The sequence below is a fragment of the Numida meleagris genome, chromosome Z (genome assembly GCF_002078875.1).
Source record: "Numida meleagris isolate 19003 breed g44 Domestic line chromosome Z, NumMel1.0, whole genome shotgun sequence".
NCBI classification, from domain to species: Eukaryota; Metazoa; Chordata; class Aves; order Galliformes; family Numididae; genus Numida; species Numida meleagris.
The window spans coordinates 46,527,110-46,548,154 of NC_034438.1; the positions used below are offsets into that span (position 1 = coordinate 46,527,110).

The following is a 21,045-nucleotide window of genomic DNA, read 5'->3' on the forward strand; positions in this document are numbered from 1 at the left end:
CTCCTCTCCCTCTCCTCTCCTCTCCCTCTCCTCTCCCTTTCTTTTTTTCCCCTATTCTAGCTTTTTGAATGGTTTTCAGTTGCAACTTCTTGTGGTTTCTGTGTGTTGTGCTTCACAACTGACAATTTTGTGGACTCTGCCACCATGTACTAAGTACTATTGGTCATGTAAGTGTAGACTAGCACTTGTGCAGTGGGTTGGAGGAGGACACTGAAGCTGGAAGCAAGAAAGACAAAAGAGAAATGATGAGCTAGAAGGAGATTGTTCCATCAATGAATTGGAAACAACAACTGCATCCTTATTTAAGTATTGATCTCAATTTGGAGGGTGTTAGTCCCACTAAGGGACTGTCTCTGCTCAGCTCAGTCAGTAGTATACAAAGTGCTGTAAGCAAGGAAGGGGAAATGATTTTCCCATCTGCTCAGAGCTGTACTGGACGAATTTCAGACAAGAAATGCCTTTTGTCAGACAAGAACAGTCTGAGCTGCAAGGCTGCTAACAGCATGTCAGAAGGGAATGATGTAAGGGGCTGCTAGCTCCAGTTCAAGGGGCAACATAGAGCAGAGAGATCTTGGAGCTTTGAGGAAGTGATAAAAAGGGAAGTTAAAGCTGAAAATTACTTCTTTCAGTCTGTGAGGCTCAGAGAAAACTGACGCATATGTTTTTCTCAGACTTCTGTCAAGTACCAAAGATAGCACTGGAAGATAATGAGGCTGAGCTTCTGCACTGTCTCATCTAAGATATGGTCTCTAGTTTACTTGCAATCTTTTGCTTGTATTTTTAAATTTGGGGAATTAACATTCCTATACTTATCTCTCATAAATCTGCTAATATATCCTTTATAATTCACCTTAGATGCTAACGTTACACATTAAAAACAGTTTCCAGGGATGACTTTTTCCCCTTTTCTCTCCTGTTTTTCAGACCACAGGGCTAAATAGACAAGACATTTGTATTTTCTCTGCCTGATGAGAGCCAGCCCCTCATCTCTACTATCACACTCACCACACTGACTCTCATGTTAGCCCACATCCTCCCACTCAGGCCTCTGCACCCCCTTGCTCTGCTTCTATTGCCCACGCGCTGTCACCAAAGCCAAAACAAGCTGATGGCTGTGCTACCATGTGCCACAACATCCAACTTATATTGTGAAATTTCTCTGAACCAGAGAGCAAGCAGGCATTTTTGGAGAGAATGAAAATAGTCAAGAAAAAAGACTTAAGTGGGATGCAATGTATTAAATGTATAATGGGCTATGTGCAGAAATAAGATCTAGTAGAATGATCAGGAGTATTTATTTTATTTTTAATAATTTTTCCTTGAAAATGTATGCCTGCAATGGTATCTAGTAATGGAATTCTCCCAGAAAAGCTGAAGTCAAGCTCAGATTCCCTGGTAAGAAATATATTAATTGGATGCCTAGGTCATTATGAGCAGAAATTAAACATACAATTTTATTTAGGTCCAGCAGAAAGTGGGGGATTGGTGGGGAAGCAATTGCTGTTTCCCAAGACATCAGGCAAACACCCGGAACAGAGAAGATGAAACGAATGGAAAGTCGCAGATGTTCCCTAATCTCTGGAATGAGAATGGCTTTCCAATAGGAATTTGTGAGTGAAAAACGGACTGGCCTTATGCTTGAGGCTCACTGCGTTGTAAGAAAGTTCAACTCTGATAGTGGAACAAGGCTTGATGATTGTAGAGGACCTGCACAACCCTGCATTTCTAATGAAGCATAATCTTGCCATGTAAAACTGCCTAAACTAGAGCCAAGGAGAAGATTGGAATGAAGGGCTGAATTCCAGACTTGAGTATCCACAGGCTTCAACAGAGAGTAGCCCTGTGAAGTCAGGATGCTGTTTTCCAACCTGTGACATCAACAAGCCAAACTTTCAACTGCTTTGTTTGCTCCACTGGCTTCAGTGCAGTATTGATGACCCACGTGGATGGAGGATCAAATCAGGTAAAAGCTCCACTTCTGTGTAATGCATACCCATGTTTCAATCTAGGCATGCATTTTTTTCCTGCTACATCAGTGAACAGAAAGTCTGGGGTTTGAGTTGACAGTTATGAGCAGTCAGCATTCAGTACCTGTGAGCTTGCGGAGATGAGAGTAACTGTGTTTAGACACATGAATAAACAAAGGCAGAACAGTTTCACATAAAACAATGCTGTTTCCAAACAAGGAAATAGACATTACCAGGCACACTGTCAAGTGCAAGATTTAGCAGAAATAGATGAGAATTCTAACAGCAATGAAAATGCCAACATTTTCGACCATTAAAATGACATTTACTGCAGTTAATCTCTAGATTAACTTGATTATCTTAAGTGCCACTGTGTTTCAGCTATCTTAGCGCAGGCTTTGGAAGCTTTTATCACTGAATTGTAACAGCATGCTTATAAACTGTGTGCAAAAGCCGATTTTTCAGAGACAAAAAAATACTACTGAGCAGCCAGTGTTAGTTTCCAAACTATTAAGTTACACAGAGGCTGCATGCATATAACTGCATACTAGCCAACAGTACAAAAACACAAAGTTAAAACAGATGCACTGCTCTTAAAGCAAGGCACTCAGATGTGTAACCTGGTAAATGTTGGTGCAAAATTCAGAGCTGTGCAGCACACTGGCATTGCTCCAGATGGAGCAGTGCACTTGCACATGGTGCTGCCCCTCAGTCTCTGCTGCAGCCAAGCAAGGCCACTGTCCATAGGTGCTTTGACACCTCCACCTGACAAGCTGTGCTGATATGCATTGGGTCACCAGCTGGCAGCCGGTCCATGTGTCATTATGAAAGCAAGGAGAGGTCACGCAGTGACAGCTACAGGTTCCATCAGGAAAGAACCAAGCAGTTGCTTTAGCTGCTCTCTGCCTGCACTCGTTCCTCGCATATTTTCTTTGAAAAATCCCTGAAAAAGGAATGTAGAAAAATTTCAGCTGGGGTTTTAATTTCTTCTGCTGGCTGGTAAGAAGGCATAAAGGTTTGTATTTCCTTAATCAATTCACAATATTTTCCTTCACTTTGCATAAACCTTCAGGAAATTAAGACATTGACTCTAAAGGTATGATTACCTGGCATGAACTAAATATGCCAAAATGAGTTAATACAACCCCTAGAAATAAGTGCAGTTTTAAGAAAATATTTGTCAAAACCAAAGCATTTTGAAAATTAGGATCGGATCTAAAATCAGTAGTCCAAAGGTCTTCAGTTTTTGAGGCAGTTCTCCTGGTTCCAGCCTATCAGTATACAACATCTGATGCCATACATGTTATATCTTAAAGACTGAATGCATTTCCCTGCATACTGCACATTAGAGTATGTGACTATGCAGAGTTACAGTCCTTTTCCTCACGACAAACTGTATCTTTTTAGGAAAAATGCCAGAAGCAAAAAAGTTAAAAAAAAAAAATCGAATACTAAAAGGAGGCTTTAACTGTAGCAGCTAAGAACAACTGTCTTTTTTTTTCTCTTTAAGAACACCAGCTTTCAAGGCAAATTCCATGAAAAAACTGCCACTGCAATGGTAGTTGCAAGAAAAAATCCATAACAATTCACAATAAAACTCACTCTCACTGTGCTGCCATCTATTACACAGCCTCTTAAAATATTCTGATCCTCACTGCATGGAGAGGAGACAAAAACTCACGCACCCTGCAGTCAACAAATGCCTTTAATTCTACCAGTTAAGGCCAAAACATAAGTTATATCCCCTGGCAATACAAAGGAAGCTACCAATCTTGCAGATCTTTATTGTTGCTATTATTGTTTTTGTTTTATGTTCCTCTTTATTTTAAATCTGGTAAGATAAAAGTCTGAAGATTTCTTTTCTTCCTTTCCCCTAACTAGCAGGGCTCCAAGGAATCCCTAATGACCTGAGGTTGGTGGAGTGCAAGGGTGCTGCCCCCAGCACTTGGACCCTCTTTGTGGAGGGATCAAATCCACCCGTTAGTGCTGACGTGGCCATAAGTGCCACAGCTAGCAGCAGGATGCTGCAGAATAGCACACATTCTGATCTCGCAAGACGATGTCCAGTGCACATGCTTTGCAGAGGGCCGACCTTTACAGTCTTGGAAGGGGTAACCCAGTGTGATCTCAGACCTCAGCTTTTTTGCCCAGATTTGATGTTGGGTTTATTCCAGTCTCATCCAGGTCACATTTCAGAGCATACCTGTTTTCCAACACAGTTTTTTCTTTTTTGTGTTGAAATGGGGTAAGGAAGCGTATTCAAATGGAATATAATATAATACAATATAATGTAATACAGTACAATACAACACAATACAATATAATATAATATAGGAACAGGTTGCCCAGTGAGGTTGTGAATGCCCCCTGTATTAAATACATCTGCTGATATTGTCTCATGTATCACTGAGTGTAACAACAGCTTTTTAGGAGTACAAATATTGCTTAAACAATTTAGTCTCACATATTTGTTACTTTAAAATAAATTTGACACATTTAGGTATAAAATTAAGAGGAAATAAAAACAGCAGCTAAACAGAACTACAGTATGCAAAGTGATACTACTTATTGTTACATGTTTTATTGTTACAATTATTGCATATCTAAGCAGCTTTATGGGCCTATACCTGCAGTGGAAGGCAGGGACAAAAGCTTGAAAAGTAGAATCAATTTTGCTTCAGTATAAAAGATAAAATTCAGCAAGAGGTTCAGAGCTGGGTCTCTGATCTCCCAGTACTTGAGGTGCATGCTTTGTTGCATTTCTCTGCTGAAGTGCTGGACTGTGTGACAGAAGGTACAGAGTTTTAGGAAATAGAGGGCATTTATGGCATTTAACACTATACTGTGTTTGTAATCACCGATCACCTATAAGCATGAAAGCAGCTGTTCACAGCTAAGGATTACAAGGGGAACTACAGAGAAGCTCCTCATGGTATTTGATACCCCAAGTACACTGCTAAAAGACTGGCAGAATGTTCACAAAACACAGTATTCTTCTACTATCCTCTAGGTGCTGCAGGGTCCACAGAACAGCAGTAAGCTAAAGCAGAATAACAAGCAAGCCAGTTAGGAACACCAGTGACTGAAATGCCTGCAGTTGCTTCTGGAGTGGCACACTTCTGCATATATAGTGCTTCTCAAAGAATCACAGAATCCTTAAGGTTGGAAAAGACCTCTAATATCTAGTCCAACTGTCCACCCACCACCAATACTGCCCATTAAACCAGATTCCTTAGTATGACATCTACACATTTCTTGAACATTTCCATGGATGGTGACTCCACCACCTCCCTGGGCAGCCTATGCAGTGCATGACCACTCTTTAGGAGAATAAATTTTTCCTGATATTCAGCCTGAACCTCCCCTGGTGCAAGTGGAGGCCATTCCCTCTAGTCCTACTGCTAGTTATGCGGGAGAAAAGGCTGACCCTCACCTCAACACAACATCCTTTAAGGTAGTGGTAGAGAGCAATAAGGTCTTCCCTGAGCCTCCACTTCTCCAGACTAAACAATCTCAGCTCCCTCAGCTGCTCCTCATAAGATTTGCGCTCCAGACTCCTCATCAGCTTCATTGCCCTTCTCTGAACATGCTACAGGGCCTTGATCATCTTCCTTGTAGTGAGGAGCCCAGAACTGAAGACAGGACTCAAGGTGCGGTCTCACCAGAACTGAGTACAGGGGAATAATCACATCCCTGGTTCTACTGGCTACACTATTTCTGACACAAACAAGGATGCCACCGGCCCTCTTGGCCACCTGGGCACACTGCTGGCTCGTGTTCAGCCAAGCATCGATCAACACCCTCAGGTCTTTTCCTCTGCACAGTTTTCCAGCTACTCTGCCCCAAGTCTGTAGCATTACCTGGGGTTGTTGTGGCAAAAGTGCAGGATCTGGCACTTGGTCTTGTTGAACTTCATCCCATTGGCCTCAGCCCAGTGAACCAGCCTTTCCTCTGTAGGGCTTTCCTACCCCTACACAGATCAACGCTTCCTCCCAGCTTGGAGTCATCTGCAAACTTACTGAGGGTGCACTCAATCCCCTTGTCCAAATCAATAAAGATATGAAACAGGACAGGTCCTAGTATTGACCTCTGGGGAACAATACTTGTGACCAGTCTCCAGCTGGATTTAAATCCATTCATCACCGCTCTCTGGGCCTGGCCCTCCAGCCAATTCTTTACTCAGTAAAGAGTACGCCTGTCCAGGTCACGGGCTGCCAGCTTCTCCAGGAGAATACTGTGGGAGGCAGTATGAAAGTCTTTGCTGAAGAATGCGTAGATTATATAAACAGTCTTTCCCTCATACAGTCCTCTGTTTGTGAACAGCAGCTCTAGTGGAGCACCTCCCCTGGTAGGATCTCTTAACAGCTGTGCCAGGAAGCTAGGAATTCTCACATCATGCTTCATGAGTAGGCTTTTGTGGGCATTTTGGGGCTGAAGGGTCTTGCATTGAAAGGGCTGTCAGGCTCTTTTCATCACCTCTGGCTGCAGAAGAGGCTTTTGGAAGGGGCTGTGTCAGGATGATTTTAGTTGACTGTTGGGGAAGGGCAATGAAGAAGGCTTTTGTTCCCATGATTTCTAGTGGGTGCGCCAGCAGAGAAGTATAAACGACAACCTTATTTGCCCACTGAAGTTTCTTTCTACGTTTCCAAAGCTCCATGGAAAGATTTCAGCCAAAGAGCCTTGCCAAGTACACAACACATTGGACAGAGCCCTGAAATAAATCTCAACTCTCCAAAGAAGACTGTGTTTGTAAACAACAGTCCAGTGAATTAATCCTTTTTTTTATCAGCTGTGCCATACCACATTAAAATTAGTTTTTCGTTGCCTAAATCAAACATATCAATTCTAAGATTTTAAACATACTCATCAAACTGAAAACCAACAGAATGCTATGAACCAGCCCACAATTGTTCTCTGATTGGGTACATCAGGTTGTATTTCATTTTGAAAAATTATTCTAAGAAACAATAAAAACACAAAATCGTAACAGAAGAAAAGTCCAGGAAGAACAGTAAGTAAGATGTAACATCATTAGAAATGAATAATGTACTTTTAAAAAGCCACGTGCTCATTCTGCATAACAGTTTAACTACATCATATCAAGTAACTCGAGCCTGAAGGGCTGTAGTGATTCATGAATCTTTGCTCTCACATTTTGTGGCCATTGAATCTATACATTCCAGCAACAGAAAAAGTGATGGAAAAACGGTCCCTTGTGACTGACTTGTCCTACTCAAGACAGGCCACTAGCAGCGGATAGAACTGCAGCTCCTTTTCTTTCTCTTATAGGAGTGCTGCTGTGATGGATTACTGCATTTGAATGGCATAGACACAGCATTCATTACAGACATGCTGAAAGCAGCCCACTGTGCTGCAACACACAAGATGATTAATCAGGACAGAGATCATTTTAACTGCTGGAGTATGAACTGCTTGTGTGAGATGCAGCAGCTGGTCCTGCCTATCCCTCCCTTCTGCAAAATGCCACAGGTGGATATAGAGCATGCAGCACCACTGGACTGCATGGTTTGGAGTGTAGGATTTGGGGAAAGTATCTGCACTGGAGGATTTGCAATGTGAAAGAAGCCAGGCAGGGCCTCTCAGAAGCAAGGGAAAGGATTGAGACAAAAGGAAGAGGGGCTGGAAACCCTTTTTCCACAGATCGGCTCCTCTGGACTTTAGCAGCAACATAGTTATGTCTTCCAACCCTTGTTTTTTTAGGAAAGAAGCCCATTCAATAATTTCAACTACATGCTGCAGGCCACTAATTCCTTTGAGACTTTAGCATTCATCTCTCTCTCTAGGTTGAAAAAAAAAAAAAAGAAAAAAAGCAGCCAGGAAAAGAGATCTTTTTAGTGCTGTCACCAAGGGAAAAACTACAACACAAGACAGACCATCAATATATACCTGAATGCTCGTGTTGTGCTCAAATTAGAAGCACAGCAATGAAGCTTACTTGGAGGAAAAGAGCATTCTTATTTTTGAGAGATGCAGAGCTGTTAAGTTTCTAGTTTGTGAATTAGTTCAATTATTCATCCTTCCAGTGACACTCCTTTCAGTAGCTAAACAGGAGCTATAAGAAAGAATGGGACAGACTCTTCAGCAGGGTCTGTTGTGACAGGACATATGGAAATGATTTCAAATTAAAACAGGGGAGTTTTAGACTGGATATGAGGAAGACGTTTTTTACAGTAATGGTGTTGAAGCACTGGAACAGGTTGCCCAGAGAGGTGGTGGATGCGATGCCCTGCCCCTGGCAACATTCAAGGTCAGGCTGGACAGGGCTCTGAGCAATCTCATCTGGCTGTAGGTGTCCCTGTTCATTGCAGGGGGGCTGGACCAGATGACCACTGGGGGTCTCTTCCAACTCAAATAACTCTGTGATCCTATGAGCAAAGGTAATCTAGGCTGTTGTATCTGCACAGAAAACTATGCTGAATTTTTTGTTAACAACAAACTTCCACAACATATCTTACTACATCATAAATGAATTTTAGATTAAATTTTGATTATTAAGTGAAAGCCATAATTTTAAGGCTCCAAAACTGAGACACATTTTTTTTATTGCATGCCTTTCAAGGTTCTTTATAGCAATGTTAAAATTTGGATCAATGCGTCACACAAAAAGATACAAGAAAACCAGTGAAGTAGGCACAGTTAGATGGGAGAAAAAGGACCTACTTGAGCCATGATAGTTTATGGTACCCAGCTCTACAGCCAATAAAATGTACTCATGAAAATAAAATCTAGTATTACCATATTTTACTACCATGAAGTACAGTAATTCTTCATAGATGAGAAACCACAGTAGGACTATGAATTAGTTCTAAAACGGAAGCAAAAAAGAAAGGTGGGTATTTTTACTTGGTAACTGACAACATACTGGTTTCCAGCAATTACTGTTTATCACATGGATTCAACAGAGTGCAGTAGTGAGGGAAACACATTCCAGTAATGAAATACAGTGTTTGCTTACAGTCCAGCTTCTGCCCATCATCACCAATGCTTGTGTCAGAAAATGACCAAACTCCCTACATCCTACACTACTCACCAGAAAATCAAATTTCTTAGTGCCTGGAAAACTAACCAATCCTTGCTTTGTTCTATGCTCATGCACCATCAGATAAATCCAGAAGGCCTATGTTCCTGAGGAAGCTCCCAGCTTGAACCTGCAACTTGAATCAAGGAGACACCTAAGTCTTATATGCATATTTCCTCCTCTATCTCTTTTATATCTCTATCTATTCTGTTATATCTAGCTCATAAAGAAACATGCATCATCTACATACATGCAACATACTCCAAATCCACCATCTGGGGTTTTAAACACAAGGTGACAATGACTTCTGAAAACAAAATCCTCATCACACACTTCTGCTAAAGTTTGGATATTCCAGATCCGGGAGTCTAGGAAAACCTCAAGTGAAAATATGGGGTTTATGTTATTTAAAGCCAAGACACTCCTTAGTTTTGCTGATAGCTATTGGAACATATTACAAACGAAGATACAAGAATTCAAAAAGCAATTTCCGTGTGTGAGAAAACCAGTATACCATCACATCCCACCAGTCAGAGACATAAAACGTATCAGCAGAGGGTAAACAAGAAAAGGAGAGGAACAAACTCATGAGTTTCAAAATATCCATGGTTTATCACATTTCAGGGGATATGTATCTTGAATGCCCTAGATTCACTCATAGTGTCAGGATCACAGAAACAGAATCAGTATCTGAAATAACTCGTGAAACATTATACTCTCTGTTCAGGAATGATCACAGTCAGTCTCAGCTCGTACCATCCCCTGGCACTTCAAGAGTCTCCTCTGAAGACCACAGAAATTCTCTGAGTATTTCCTCAAACCACAAGTGGGGAGGTCTGGGCAATTTTCCATAGTACCTAATAAAAAGTGTAGGTTTCTAAATATCTATTTTGCCATGAGCCTGCAATCTGTTCAGTTTTGTACTATGAAACTAGGGACTAAAAAATGCATTAACTATAAAAGGAATGTTGAGTAATTGCTTTGCAAATTCTTCTCATTACACAGGTTCACATGCATTTTACTTCTAAACAATCAATGTATTTTTCTCCTAACTGATTACAGAGATGGGAACAAGAATACATGGAGAGACAAGCCCGTCCTCACATTCATCTGCAGGCACAACAGGCCTGTGAATGGTGAGGGCTAAAAAAAGGGGCCTCCTTAGGCTTCAGAAACTCTTTTGAGTGATAAAGCAGTGACTTCTGCAGAAGTGCTGCTACTCTGCACCCGCTCATCAACGTGGCACAGTTTGTGTGAACAGCAGCAATTACTACTGACACTCCTGAGGTACCAGTTATTATTTCTCCACTACTTACTTATGCCCAGCTGGGTTGTTTTCTAGTTTGGTATTTCCCCTAGGGCAACTTCTGAGGCAAGATCTCCACAGTCTGCAGCGGGATCTGGCCTTCGACACTTCACTTGTGGTGTGTTTTGATTTAAAACACTTTCAATTATTCCAAGCATTTTTCAGAAATAATGCTGCAATTACTTACTTTCAAAATGAGAGAAGGAGACCTTACCTGGATGAAAGCATAATTTAAGATACAAACCACCTAGTAAATATGACGCTGACTTTTTGCTGCTTTGGACATTAACTGTAATACAGTAGGTCTGCAACGTGATCATTAGTGCTTGTTCCATTTCCTCTATTAGAGATAATAGCAAATACAATACCCTCATTTCCTTACTGCTGATGGCAGCACTGCCAGACTCTTTTGACTGTAAATCTTCTCTTCCCTGTGTGCTGCCAAAGGAGTCTTGCACACAGGTCAAAACAGGTCTCCAAAAATGTTTTTGACAAAATAATTCTGAGTCAAGGTACTGATAAAGCAGGTTGGTGTGACAACAAAACCCACTCTATTTCCCTCCCAACATTTCAGTATTTAAATATGTTACTAACATGAAAAATTAGTTGTAAATCATACAACAAATGAGTGAACCAAATGAATGTAATACAGCAAAATGATGAAGCTACTCATTCAACATACCCGCACCCTGTAAAAAGATTATCCTATGTATGAAGCCATTTGTTGTTCAACCTTGCTTCAGAAACAACATACTTAGGACATAAATGCCTTCCTCTCCCAGGAAGTGGCAGCATTTCAACAGGTTTTTTACACAGATAGACAGTTCACCTATTTGCTTCTTTGATCTTGACAGGAATGCACTAGAAAGGTCTTCAAGGATGCTCATGAGACTCTTGTTAAGATGTCATCACCAAAGGGAAAAAAAAACAGAGGCAATCTCTCAGCCTCTATAAGGTCATCTCCATATAGAATATGTTAAATCAAAGCAAATCAAGCAAATTTTGAAGAAATAAATACTTTTTGCCTGCAATACATCAAATGGTATTTAAAAAAAACAAATACAAACCAGGATGCTGTTCCTTCTCCACTACAAGTCACCATGCCATCTGCCACATATATAGCAATACTCCCACTTTTGACTCAAGGGAAGAACTTGCATATTTGTCCCACAAAACACAGCTTGATACAAATACAACTACTGGTCCAGCCTGCCTTTGCTGACTGTGATTGTAAGAGGGTACAGGCAAGGAAACAGAAAGTCTCTCCTCTCCGTCTGATGTCCTGCCTTGACACATAGGGTCTATTACGTATCAGAGGCAAATTCTTTTACAGAAGTTGTTCTTAAAAACAGTGTTAGAACCTCTACAACAATTATCATTAAAGTAGGTGTTTATGTTATTTCAAGAGCCTGAAAGCAAGACCAAAACTCATAGCTGGTAATATTTCTTCCTGTTTTGCCTTGTGCTGTGATTTGCCTATAATGCCTCAAATTTCTTCCCTTATCATGACAGCAGGTGCACCGTAAAACCATTTGCAACGAGCTATCCATATGTTATAATGTCATTTAGCTATTGTCTCATACTTTACTTCAGGACACACTTCACATGGAATTTAGAACACCTGACATTTATTCAAGCTTTGCTAAATCAGTTAGTACAAACAGCAGATCTGCTGTGACTTTCCGTATATTAATTTGCATAACAAAGAAATGTCACTTTGAAACCTTTTAGAAGTCTCATCACTGACATATCTATCTTCAGGTCAGGTACTTCATTGTAACCAACAACTTCAAACTGTTGGAAACACCGTCAGCAATTGTTATGACTACTGTCATTTTAAGGTTATATCTACATATATACCACTTTGTCACATCATCAAAATGAAAGAGACAAAACCACCACTTGGTAGGCTTACATATTAGAATATACTCTATGGGACATCTGTTTGACCTATGATTAGTTACATACAAGTTATAGCTGCCCCGTGTATTAGATAATTTGCTTTGAACCTAACACGAACCAAACACAGAAGAAAGCATTTATTTATTTTGACTGAATGAGATAGTTGGACAAGAGTGAAGTTGTCTCTCATACGTTGATACGTATGGTTGCAGGAGAAAGAGGACAATTTAGCTTTCTGCACATAAGACAGAAAAGGGTAGGTAGTCCCTTGGAGAAACCTCTTTTGTGCACAGCCTCATGGGAATCAGAGACAGGTGCGTGGGATACAGCACTGGATAGGACCTGCTTGCTCTCCTTTTCCTTTAAAGCCTTTCAGCAGGCTTTAGAAACAATCAGGACTGAACAAATAGCATGAATGACTCGTGGTTTCATGTATTTTGCTCCTGAATGTAGTTAAGCAACTATGCAGTTATGGCCCTGAATACAGAGAAAACACTTGGGTAAAGTGAAGGCAACTACATATTACTTCCTAGCTCTGATTGATGGGGAAAGATTTGAGCTCTACATTCATTTTTATTTTTTGAAAACAACATATCTTTCAGTTAAGCAGAAAAGAATAAAATCAAAGAAAAGTAATAATTCCAATGCTTTAATAGATGACAGAACTCAATTTGTAATTAGATCTTTACAACTATTTTAGTAAATGTACTTGAATAAAAAGCAGATGTTCTCACTGTAGTGTTCAAATTCCTCTTAGATTTATGTATGGTATGCTTCTGCATCGTGTGCTTATGCAAATCTCTTATCCACTTAGACATAATTCTGGTTGGGCATTTAACTGGAAATGGTCATGCATCTGATTTGTGCGAGCCCTACTGCCACAAGCCATGCAGATGTCTTCAGTATGAAATTTTCCACGTTAGTGATTTGTAAAAAAAAGAAATAATTTTTTATAAATGGTTCTTTAAGTACACTGCAGATCATGACTGATCATAACTGAAGAGATTTGCCACAGGAAGTAATGAAATGGGCTGGATGAGTCCACAGACTTATTGTGCAGGTGTTAGTTCTTCAGTTATTCACCTAAATTGTTTCAAAAAATATCTGGAATCTAAGGTAATTCTCACTATTAAAAATACAGTATTCTCCTGCTTTCCTGGATCAGTGAAAAGGACTTATATATATATATATAACAGGCAAAGTACAAGGAAAAAAGATCGATAAGAGGAGAGGACTTGGAAAATGCTGTTCACTCCTGTTACTATGGTCCACTTTTCTGGAATGACCAGAACTTTTAACTTACACTAAAAATCTTGATAGATTTTGTTAATACACAAGGAACTCCAATCCTCAGTAGTTACTAGCCAGCTCAATAGCATGGGATTACTCAAGAATTTGTTTTTGTAATTCTCCATTCAATGTCACTTTCACAGTTGAGTAAAATGATTTGCATCTAGCTAATAGCAATAAACATTGTTCGTATCCAGTCACGTCAACATCATATCATTCATTAATGATCACTAAAAATGGATATTTCATTAAGAAATCACCATTAATGTGACAAAAAGTTAACACTTTTATAAAAGCATATCAGAAAAATTTTTGAAAAACAGCAAGCCTTAAGTACACAGTAATATGAATTTTCTACATTAGTTTGCTAAAGTTTAATAAAGTCATTTGTTCCTAAAACCCTGAAATAGAACTAATGCCAAAATATTCCCTATCGTGTATGGGAATTCTTAAATTTAGGGTTACATTAAACCCACTGGATCCTATGTAGTTGCATTGGCCTTATGACAAGCCCACAAAACAAACAAACAAGCAAACAAACAAACAAAAAACAAAAACAAAAGAACACCAAATACTAACAGTGCAGAAAGATATTCAAAGCTCCTCACATATTCCCATGCAAATTCCCAAAGAAGACAATAAAAGGCCAACAGATTATCCCTCAGAAGACATTTCTGAATAAACACCACAGGACTGGATTGCTATGAATTGCTAGACCCATCTGCTGCTCTTTGTTTGCAAGTTACATACCTCCCAGAAAATGGAAAACAGCTCAAGTCTGAATGCACTGAGAGGTTTACAATACCACTTGTGAATTCCCAAGACTAAAAGTCACCATGTTCGCGACTGCATCAATGCTGAACACTGTAAAATAAGCATAAATCCTAACCTTTAGATGTTATTTCAGAAAGCCTTTCTTTGTTGTGTTCGTGAATAGGGCAAGAGAGGAGCCAACAGTGTGATGGGATTTCTCTTGCTTTTTGGAGGAAGAGAACACTGCAGTGCCTACATTACAATTATGACAAGCCATCCTTGCAAGCCAGGCTGGGTACGTAGCTGGTCTTGGAGAGTACATTCTCTCTGCTATCCTCAACAAGCAAATAAGTAGTAATCAGCCACATGCAAATGGAAGTAAGGGTGTTTTGTCTTACTCTTCAAAGTGACAGGACACCAAAGGAGGATGGAAAAGGTTCTTCTCTTTTTCTTGTGGTCCAAGGAAGTTCACTCAAAGATTTTTGCCTGCCAGTACTCTTCCTGAGAATGGGATCATGCAAAATACCAGCAGCTAGTACTAACAGCTGCTATGAATAAGATCAGAAACATGCTTCCTGCACATTATCTCCTGTTCTTCCTTCATGGGACACAGTTTCAGGAAACCAGAGAAACTAGTCTAAAGAGCTAGGGAGGACTTCAAACAAGATTTGGTAGCAGTGTACTGGAGAGCAAAGTCTGCTGCTGGGTTAAGCTACATTCATAGGAGTTTTCCATTCACATTTGCTGAACTGGGAGCTAAGCAGCTGGTAAAGATGATGACCACATTACAAATAATAGCTAGTCATGATGTAGGATGCCTCCAGTAAGATTTCACCTGACAATGACGCTCTCTATAATCACATTCCATTTATCTTCCATCTACAGCTCATTTGACAAGTTACATGACAGAGTATAAAACAAAACCCAACCACAAATACACAAGGATAAATCCGGCAGGCAGCATATATTCACAAAGTCAGTTTTCCAGGATATTACACACGATATTTGTGAGTTTGTGTTTCACTTATTAAAAAAGAGCACCATAAGCTTTGCTTTGCTACAAAAATCAGAGTGAGAAGGAAAGCTCTTAAGACTGCAATCAGGCACTGGTACAGACTCTGGGCTACTCACAGATTGGAGACATGGGTACCAACGCTCCATCCTGCTGCAGGCTCTGTGAGCAAACCTTATTTCCCAAGCAAGAGTGAGGATGACTGTGCTGCACGCCACCTCAGTGACAAGGGATGGCTGAAGAATTTGGACTAAGAAAGAAAGCAGATTTGTCACCTAGATTTTCTATGTCGTGTTTTTTCCCGTGTGAGTTACCACAAAATAAATACAAAACTTCTCTTCCATATTGATAACCTTTTTTTTTCTAAAAAAGAGGACAAATACAAGTGTTCTCATTACGTGTTTCCCCAATTACCTCACAAGTTGTGCTTTTAAATGCTGATAGCTACAATGTCTCTTCTGAATTCAGTGTTCACCCGCCTCTTCTTCCAAAACGTTGCCAGGCACACTTCCCAAAATGAAGCCCGCCAGAGTGCAAATGTTAAATCTGGAAACCAGCAATATCTCTGCTTTTCTTCCAGCTCTTGTTGGTTTATTTTTAGTGACAAATACGAAATATTGAAAGTACACATTCAGAAAAAGAAAGCACCATTTTCTTAAGTTTGATCAGCTACAAAGTAGAATATCTTTTACAATGAAAATATTTAAGTATCTTCTTCTTACCTCTATTTCAAAGACGCTTTGAGTTCCCTAACTTCAGTAACTCATTCTGAAAGTTAGGCAGTGAGTCTCTGGCCTTGGGATATCTGTGTATATACACTGACAACACAAAATAGTAAAGCTGACATCAACTAAGAGTGCAAAAAACAGTTCTGCAAGCAACATATCTTCTGACAAGGAGAAAAAGGACGAAAGAGAGAGAGTCCTCAAATGCATTCTCTCTCAGGAACGTGATTCATGCTGTTCTGAGATGTCAGAGAGTAACCAGACCGTCTAACCTCTTCCAAACAGCACAGCAAAAGAACTAAAAAGATCAACACTGCTTCGCCCTAATTTTGGAAAGGTTTGTTATCTTATGAGTGAAGCTACCTTTTGGCATGAAGAACAATGAAAGAATAAATGAAAAAGTGAAGTCTGGGCAGAGAGAAAAAAAATTTCCTAAATGCAATCATGGGCCTAGAATACTGGATCAGGTATGTAACCATCAGTAGAAGGAAAAACTGTGGAAAAAAGAAAAATGCACTCCTTGGTATTCAGACACAGCTGACAATACTATTTTTATTAGTTCCTCTGTTCTTGAGAGCAGAGAGAACTGATATTTTTTATGCTGGTCTATGACCTGGAAGATTGGGGTTCATCTTCTGCGTGCCATTCTGACTACCTGCACAATTCTTGGGAAGCCAGCTGGAGATGGGCTTTCAGGTACCCACGTACAACAAGAAACAGATAAACCTAGAAGCTTTTTGTTTTTTCTTTGTAATCAATGGTATAATCCCATTTGGTTTAATAATTTCAGAAGGAACTAAGCAAGAATGTTTAGGTGTTTCTCAAATCCCCTTACATTTGATTACGTACTTACAAAGTATCTATGAAAAGTATCTTTTGTTAAATGAAGAGATAATACTCCTTTGTGCCAATAATATACTGTGAGGATGGATCCAGTATTACAGCAGTCCTTAACAAGGAATTTATAAAAGAAGCACAGTAGTTTGAGATAGTTTAGCAACATGAAGGCTGAATACTTCTCCTGCTACAAGCAATTTCAAAAAATTGCAGAAGTCAAAATACTTAACCTGTATCAGCGGAGAATCACTTGGCATGGTCTGCTGAGGGGACTGTACAATTCTTAGTTTTTGAGAATGATCAATGGATATTTTTTCTTTTATTCTGGAAATATTACTCTTCTGCAGCAGTATTTTCCAGATAGTTTCTAATAGTAACTCAAGTTCCGCTCATAAAAGACATTCTGTCAAGTTTACAGCCCCAATTTGGCCTATCTAGGATGTAAAGATCCCAGTTTGAGAACTTCCACAGCTTTCACAAATTTGGCATGAATGCTTAGTGTCAGGGCAAAAAGTTGATACAACCCTTCTAACTAGACATCCAGTACCATCCTCTATAAAATCCAAAATTAAGCAACTGCATGCTCATGTGAAAGCCAGTTTTTGGTCTCCATACATCTCTGTTCCTCTAATCTCAACTAAGCTACAAGAACTTATACAAGCTGAAGATCTTATCTGGTTCCTGGCTTTTAAAATAGAGAACTGAAACATATTCCAAACCATCTTTCAGCAAAACATCATCATAACTTTTGCAGAAGAATTATAAATTATAGAAAACTATCCTAATGAAAGAAAAAAAACTGGCATTAAAATAATAATCAAGCCTCGTTTTAAGAACACAAATGCATTATTCTGAGCATTAAACTTATATGTAATTCAGGCTATGCGTTAATTTTTCCTCATTACTAGGTACTTTCAACAGAGGACAGTCCTCACCCCGGTTCTGCTCTGCGTAAGGTTCCTTTGACTCTGTACCTCCTCTAACAGTCTGTACAGATCCTGCCTCACCACTGCCATCTTCAGCACTACCAGTCCTTGATGCTGGCCTCTACTTTGCATGCCATTGACAGCTGGTTTTTTTTGTTTGTTTGAAGAGTCCCACGCTCTAGCAATACACCCAGTCACTCACATCCCATCTGCACTAATCGCACACTGCGCAGCACATTTCTGTCCCAAGATTTATGTAGTTGTTCTGCTAGTTGACTGCTTCATGTCAACTACCTGCTGCAGGCTACCTCAATGGTGCCACAGTCCAAAATACCTGCTGCCGTGACCCTGAAGTCAGACACAGTGGACAAAACCTTTAGTGTCCCTATGTCCTTAACCTTTACTAACATCTTATTGTCACAGGGTAAAATAGCCTCCATTTTACTGTTTGTCTGAAATCCTCTACGTGTCCCAACTGGACTGCTTCTCCTTGTCCAACAGGCCTATTTGCTTCTGCACTAGAAGTGATCAGTGCTGGTGTATAGACTAGAAGTTCAACAAATTAATTTATTATTTCCTAGCATATAATTGCTGGTTTGGTGAACCGCTGGTGTGAAATCGAATGGGAGAGTTTCAAGTGACAAAGAAATACAGATAAAATACAGAAATACTTTATGTAGCCATTAGGAGCCTCCAACTCGCTGACTCAAAAATCTTTACCTCTTTCTTTACATGATGGCAAGTGAAATCGTACAAATATTCAAATAAAAAAAAAGAAGAAGAAGCTATATTAGGAACTGCACAAAGTACTAGGCCCCTTTTCAATATTGTTGTGATTCTGTATATGCGCTATATGACGAACAGTAAGAATTAAGTTTCGGTTCGACGTGTTGTAACCTACACTATCCACCATCCTCATAATCCACATTTTCATGTGATTAATCTTTTTTGTGTTCATTGCTTCTGCATAGTGTTAAAAACTGTGACTGATCACCTTCAAGCAACAATTGCAAGTGAAAAACAACTATTTTCATGACAATATTCTGCAGGAATCTTGGACTTAAATTCTTGCTGCTTTTTACACCATCTAATATAACCAGTCAATTTGTGTTGAGAGAAAAGTAATGCCCTCTCTTTTGTTTAAGGTTCCAAATAAATCACTGTGACATACTCCGTAAAAAATGAATGGGAAGCTACATGAGAGCCAGTAATTTCAGATTGCATACAGGGCTAAAATGATCAACGCTGAACACTACAGGTTTTTGAGATTTGACAGTGCATACACTCCACTGTTAACAGACAACTTAGAACATTAACTGTATAGCTGACTGCCATCTTACGTCACTTCTTGCCCTTCTAAGTGCCACTACCTTAAAAAAAGGCAATACACAAATAATTACAGGAATGAGGTTATGTGGACAATCTCCAGTGAATTCCTCTGTTTCTTTCATGCTTAGGTATCTACTGAGCCATTCTGGGTGAAAGATTAGGTGCTGAGCATATAAGGCTTGATAATACTCACTGCAACTGCCTCCAGGATCTGTTTAACAGCATCAGCAGCATCTCGTTCACTGTAATAACCCTTTTCCACAATCCTACAAAAAAAGCAGTGAGAAGAATTGTGCTCAAGATTATGCATTAAGATAAATTAACTATGTAGGCAAAAGCTTCTTTTGAAAAATGAGTGAGCAAACAATCAAATTTAAATACTCTAAGGAGTCTGGAGTCCCTGTAAAGCACAGAAAATAGTTGTTCTGCAATTCAGGTTATCGTTGATTCCAGTTAAATGAGAAGATGGAGTTAAGGTATCAACTCAGTGAGAAGGTAACATGAGGCCTGCTCCAAAAGTAATGCCTCTTATTTTATTACATTGGCCTGTAGTGTCAGAGGCAGATACTGGTGGTATGGCAGTAGAGTTGAACCCTCCCACCAGTATTCTGTTTCATTTTGCTGTTGTGAGACAGATGGCAGCAGAGGGGCAGTCTGACCAAATTGTGTCTGACAAGGAAATACACATGAAGCAAAGGTTTATCACTGAATTCCTCCACGCAGAAAAAATGGCAAACATTGAAATTCATCGACATTTTCTGCATGTTTATGGAGCAGATGTGAACACAGGGAGATGGTAGGTGGTGCGTTTCAACAGTGGTGACAGTGGGTAACACATGCTGGTGGAGATTTTTAGGAGTGCAGCATGCAGCCTCTTCTTCACCACTAGTGAAAATGCATAGCTCATGTTGGTGACTACACTGAGAAATAGAATCTGCTCTATCAAATAGTGTTCCTGTGCTCTTTGTACCTCTTGTCATTTCCAAGAAAATAAACAGCAGCCATTACTTTTGGAGCAATCTATGTACACACACCTTCAACTGAAAAGTTTTGCAGTTTTCTAAAATTGAAGAAATATGAAATGCTTTCAGATAAAACTACAAATCCTTTAGAAATGGCCTATTTTTTTTTTATTTTTTATTTTTTGCATTTACATTTATCTTTTTCACCACATTTATCTGAATGGGTTAAAATGGGGTTTATGGCACCAAAGCATTATGCCATACCAATACAGATCTGGACTGTTTAGAAGAAACACTTGGTTTGAAAACATATTAAATTCAAATTATCCCTTCATATCATGGGCTGAATAACTATCATTCTTCCACCTTCAGCAGGAAATCAGGGGCTCTGTCATCTAAAAAATACAGCTTCATTAAAACTGAAATGAAGTATTTTTTCTTAATGCAAATATCTAGAAGTACAAATGACACACAAAACTGAGCTTGTAGATGTTCTGATAACACACAGCATTTGATGAGTTACATTACACTTCTGAACTCTGAAGATCCAGAAGATCTTTTTTTTCCTCTTTGCTTTTCTATCAATCCAATTGCTTTTATATCATACCAGCATGAAAGTAAAATAACACAAAGTTTACTATGTGACCAACCTAACTCAGATCAATGTATGTCAGCACTAGTAGGATACTGTTTTCATTATTCAAACTTAAACACTCAATAGAAGAAGGGCACAGATGCATAAGATGAAGCTGTTCTGAATTTATAATTTACAGTAAATTGATGCAATGAAGTGTGGGCCCACATTTTAGGAGAGCAACACAAGACAACTGTAGAACTACTGTGCAATGCACACGGCTCACCAGCTAAGGTGTCATGGTTTTGTGATTTTTGGTTATTGGTATTCCACATCATAACATCATGTAGTGAATGTACCTGGTTCTCAGAAGAGAAGGACTACTACATTCCCCACGGCACTTTGCTCCTCTGTTACCATTTC

General features: G+C 39.5%; 1 protein-coding gene across 5 annotated transcripts in view; it reads right to left on the reverse strand.

Annotated features, from left to right (window-relative positions):
- The window catches only part of CAMK4 (calcium/calmodulin dependent protein kinase IV), a 166,015-nt gene that overhangs the window by 41,143 nt on the left and 103,827 nt on the right, over positions 1-21,045 (reverse strand). For all 5 annotated transcript variants that reach the window (XM_021380303.1, XM_021380306.1, XM_021380304.1 and 2 more), the window contains one exon: positions 19,280-19,352. In XM_021380303.1, the coding sequence (XP_021235978.1) occupies positions 19,280-19,352 (73 nt within the window). The remainder of the gene's footprint in view (positions 1-19,279; positions 19,353-21,045) is intronic.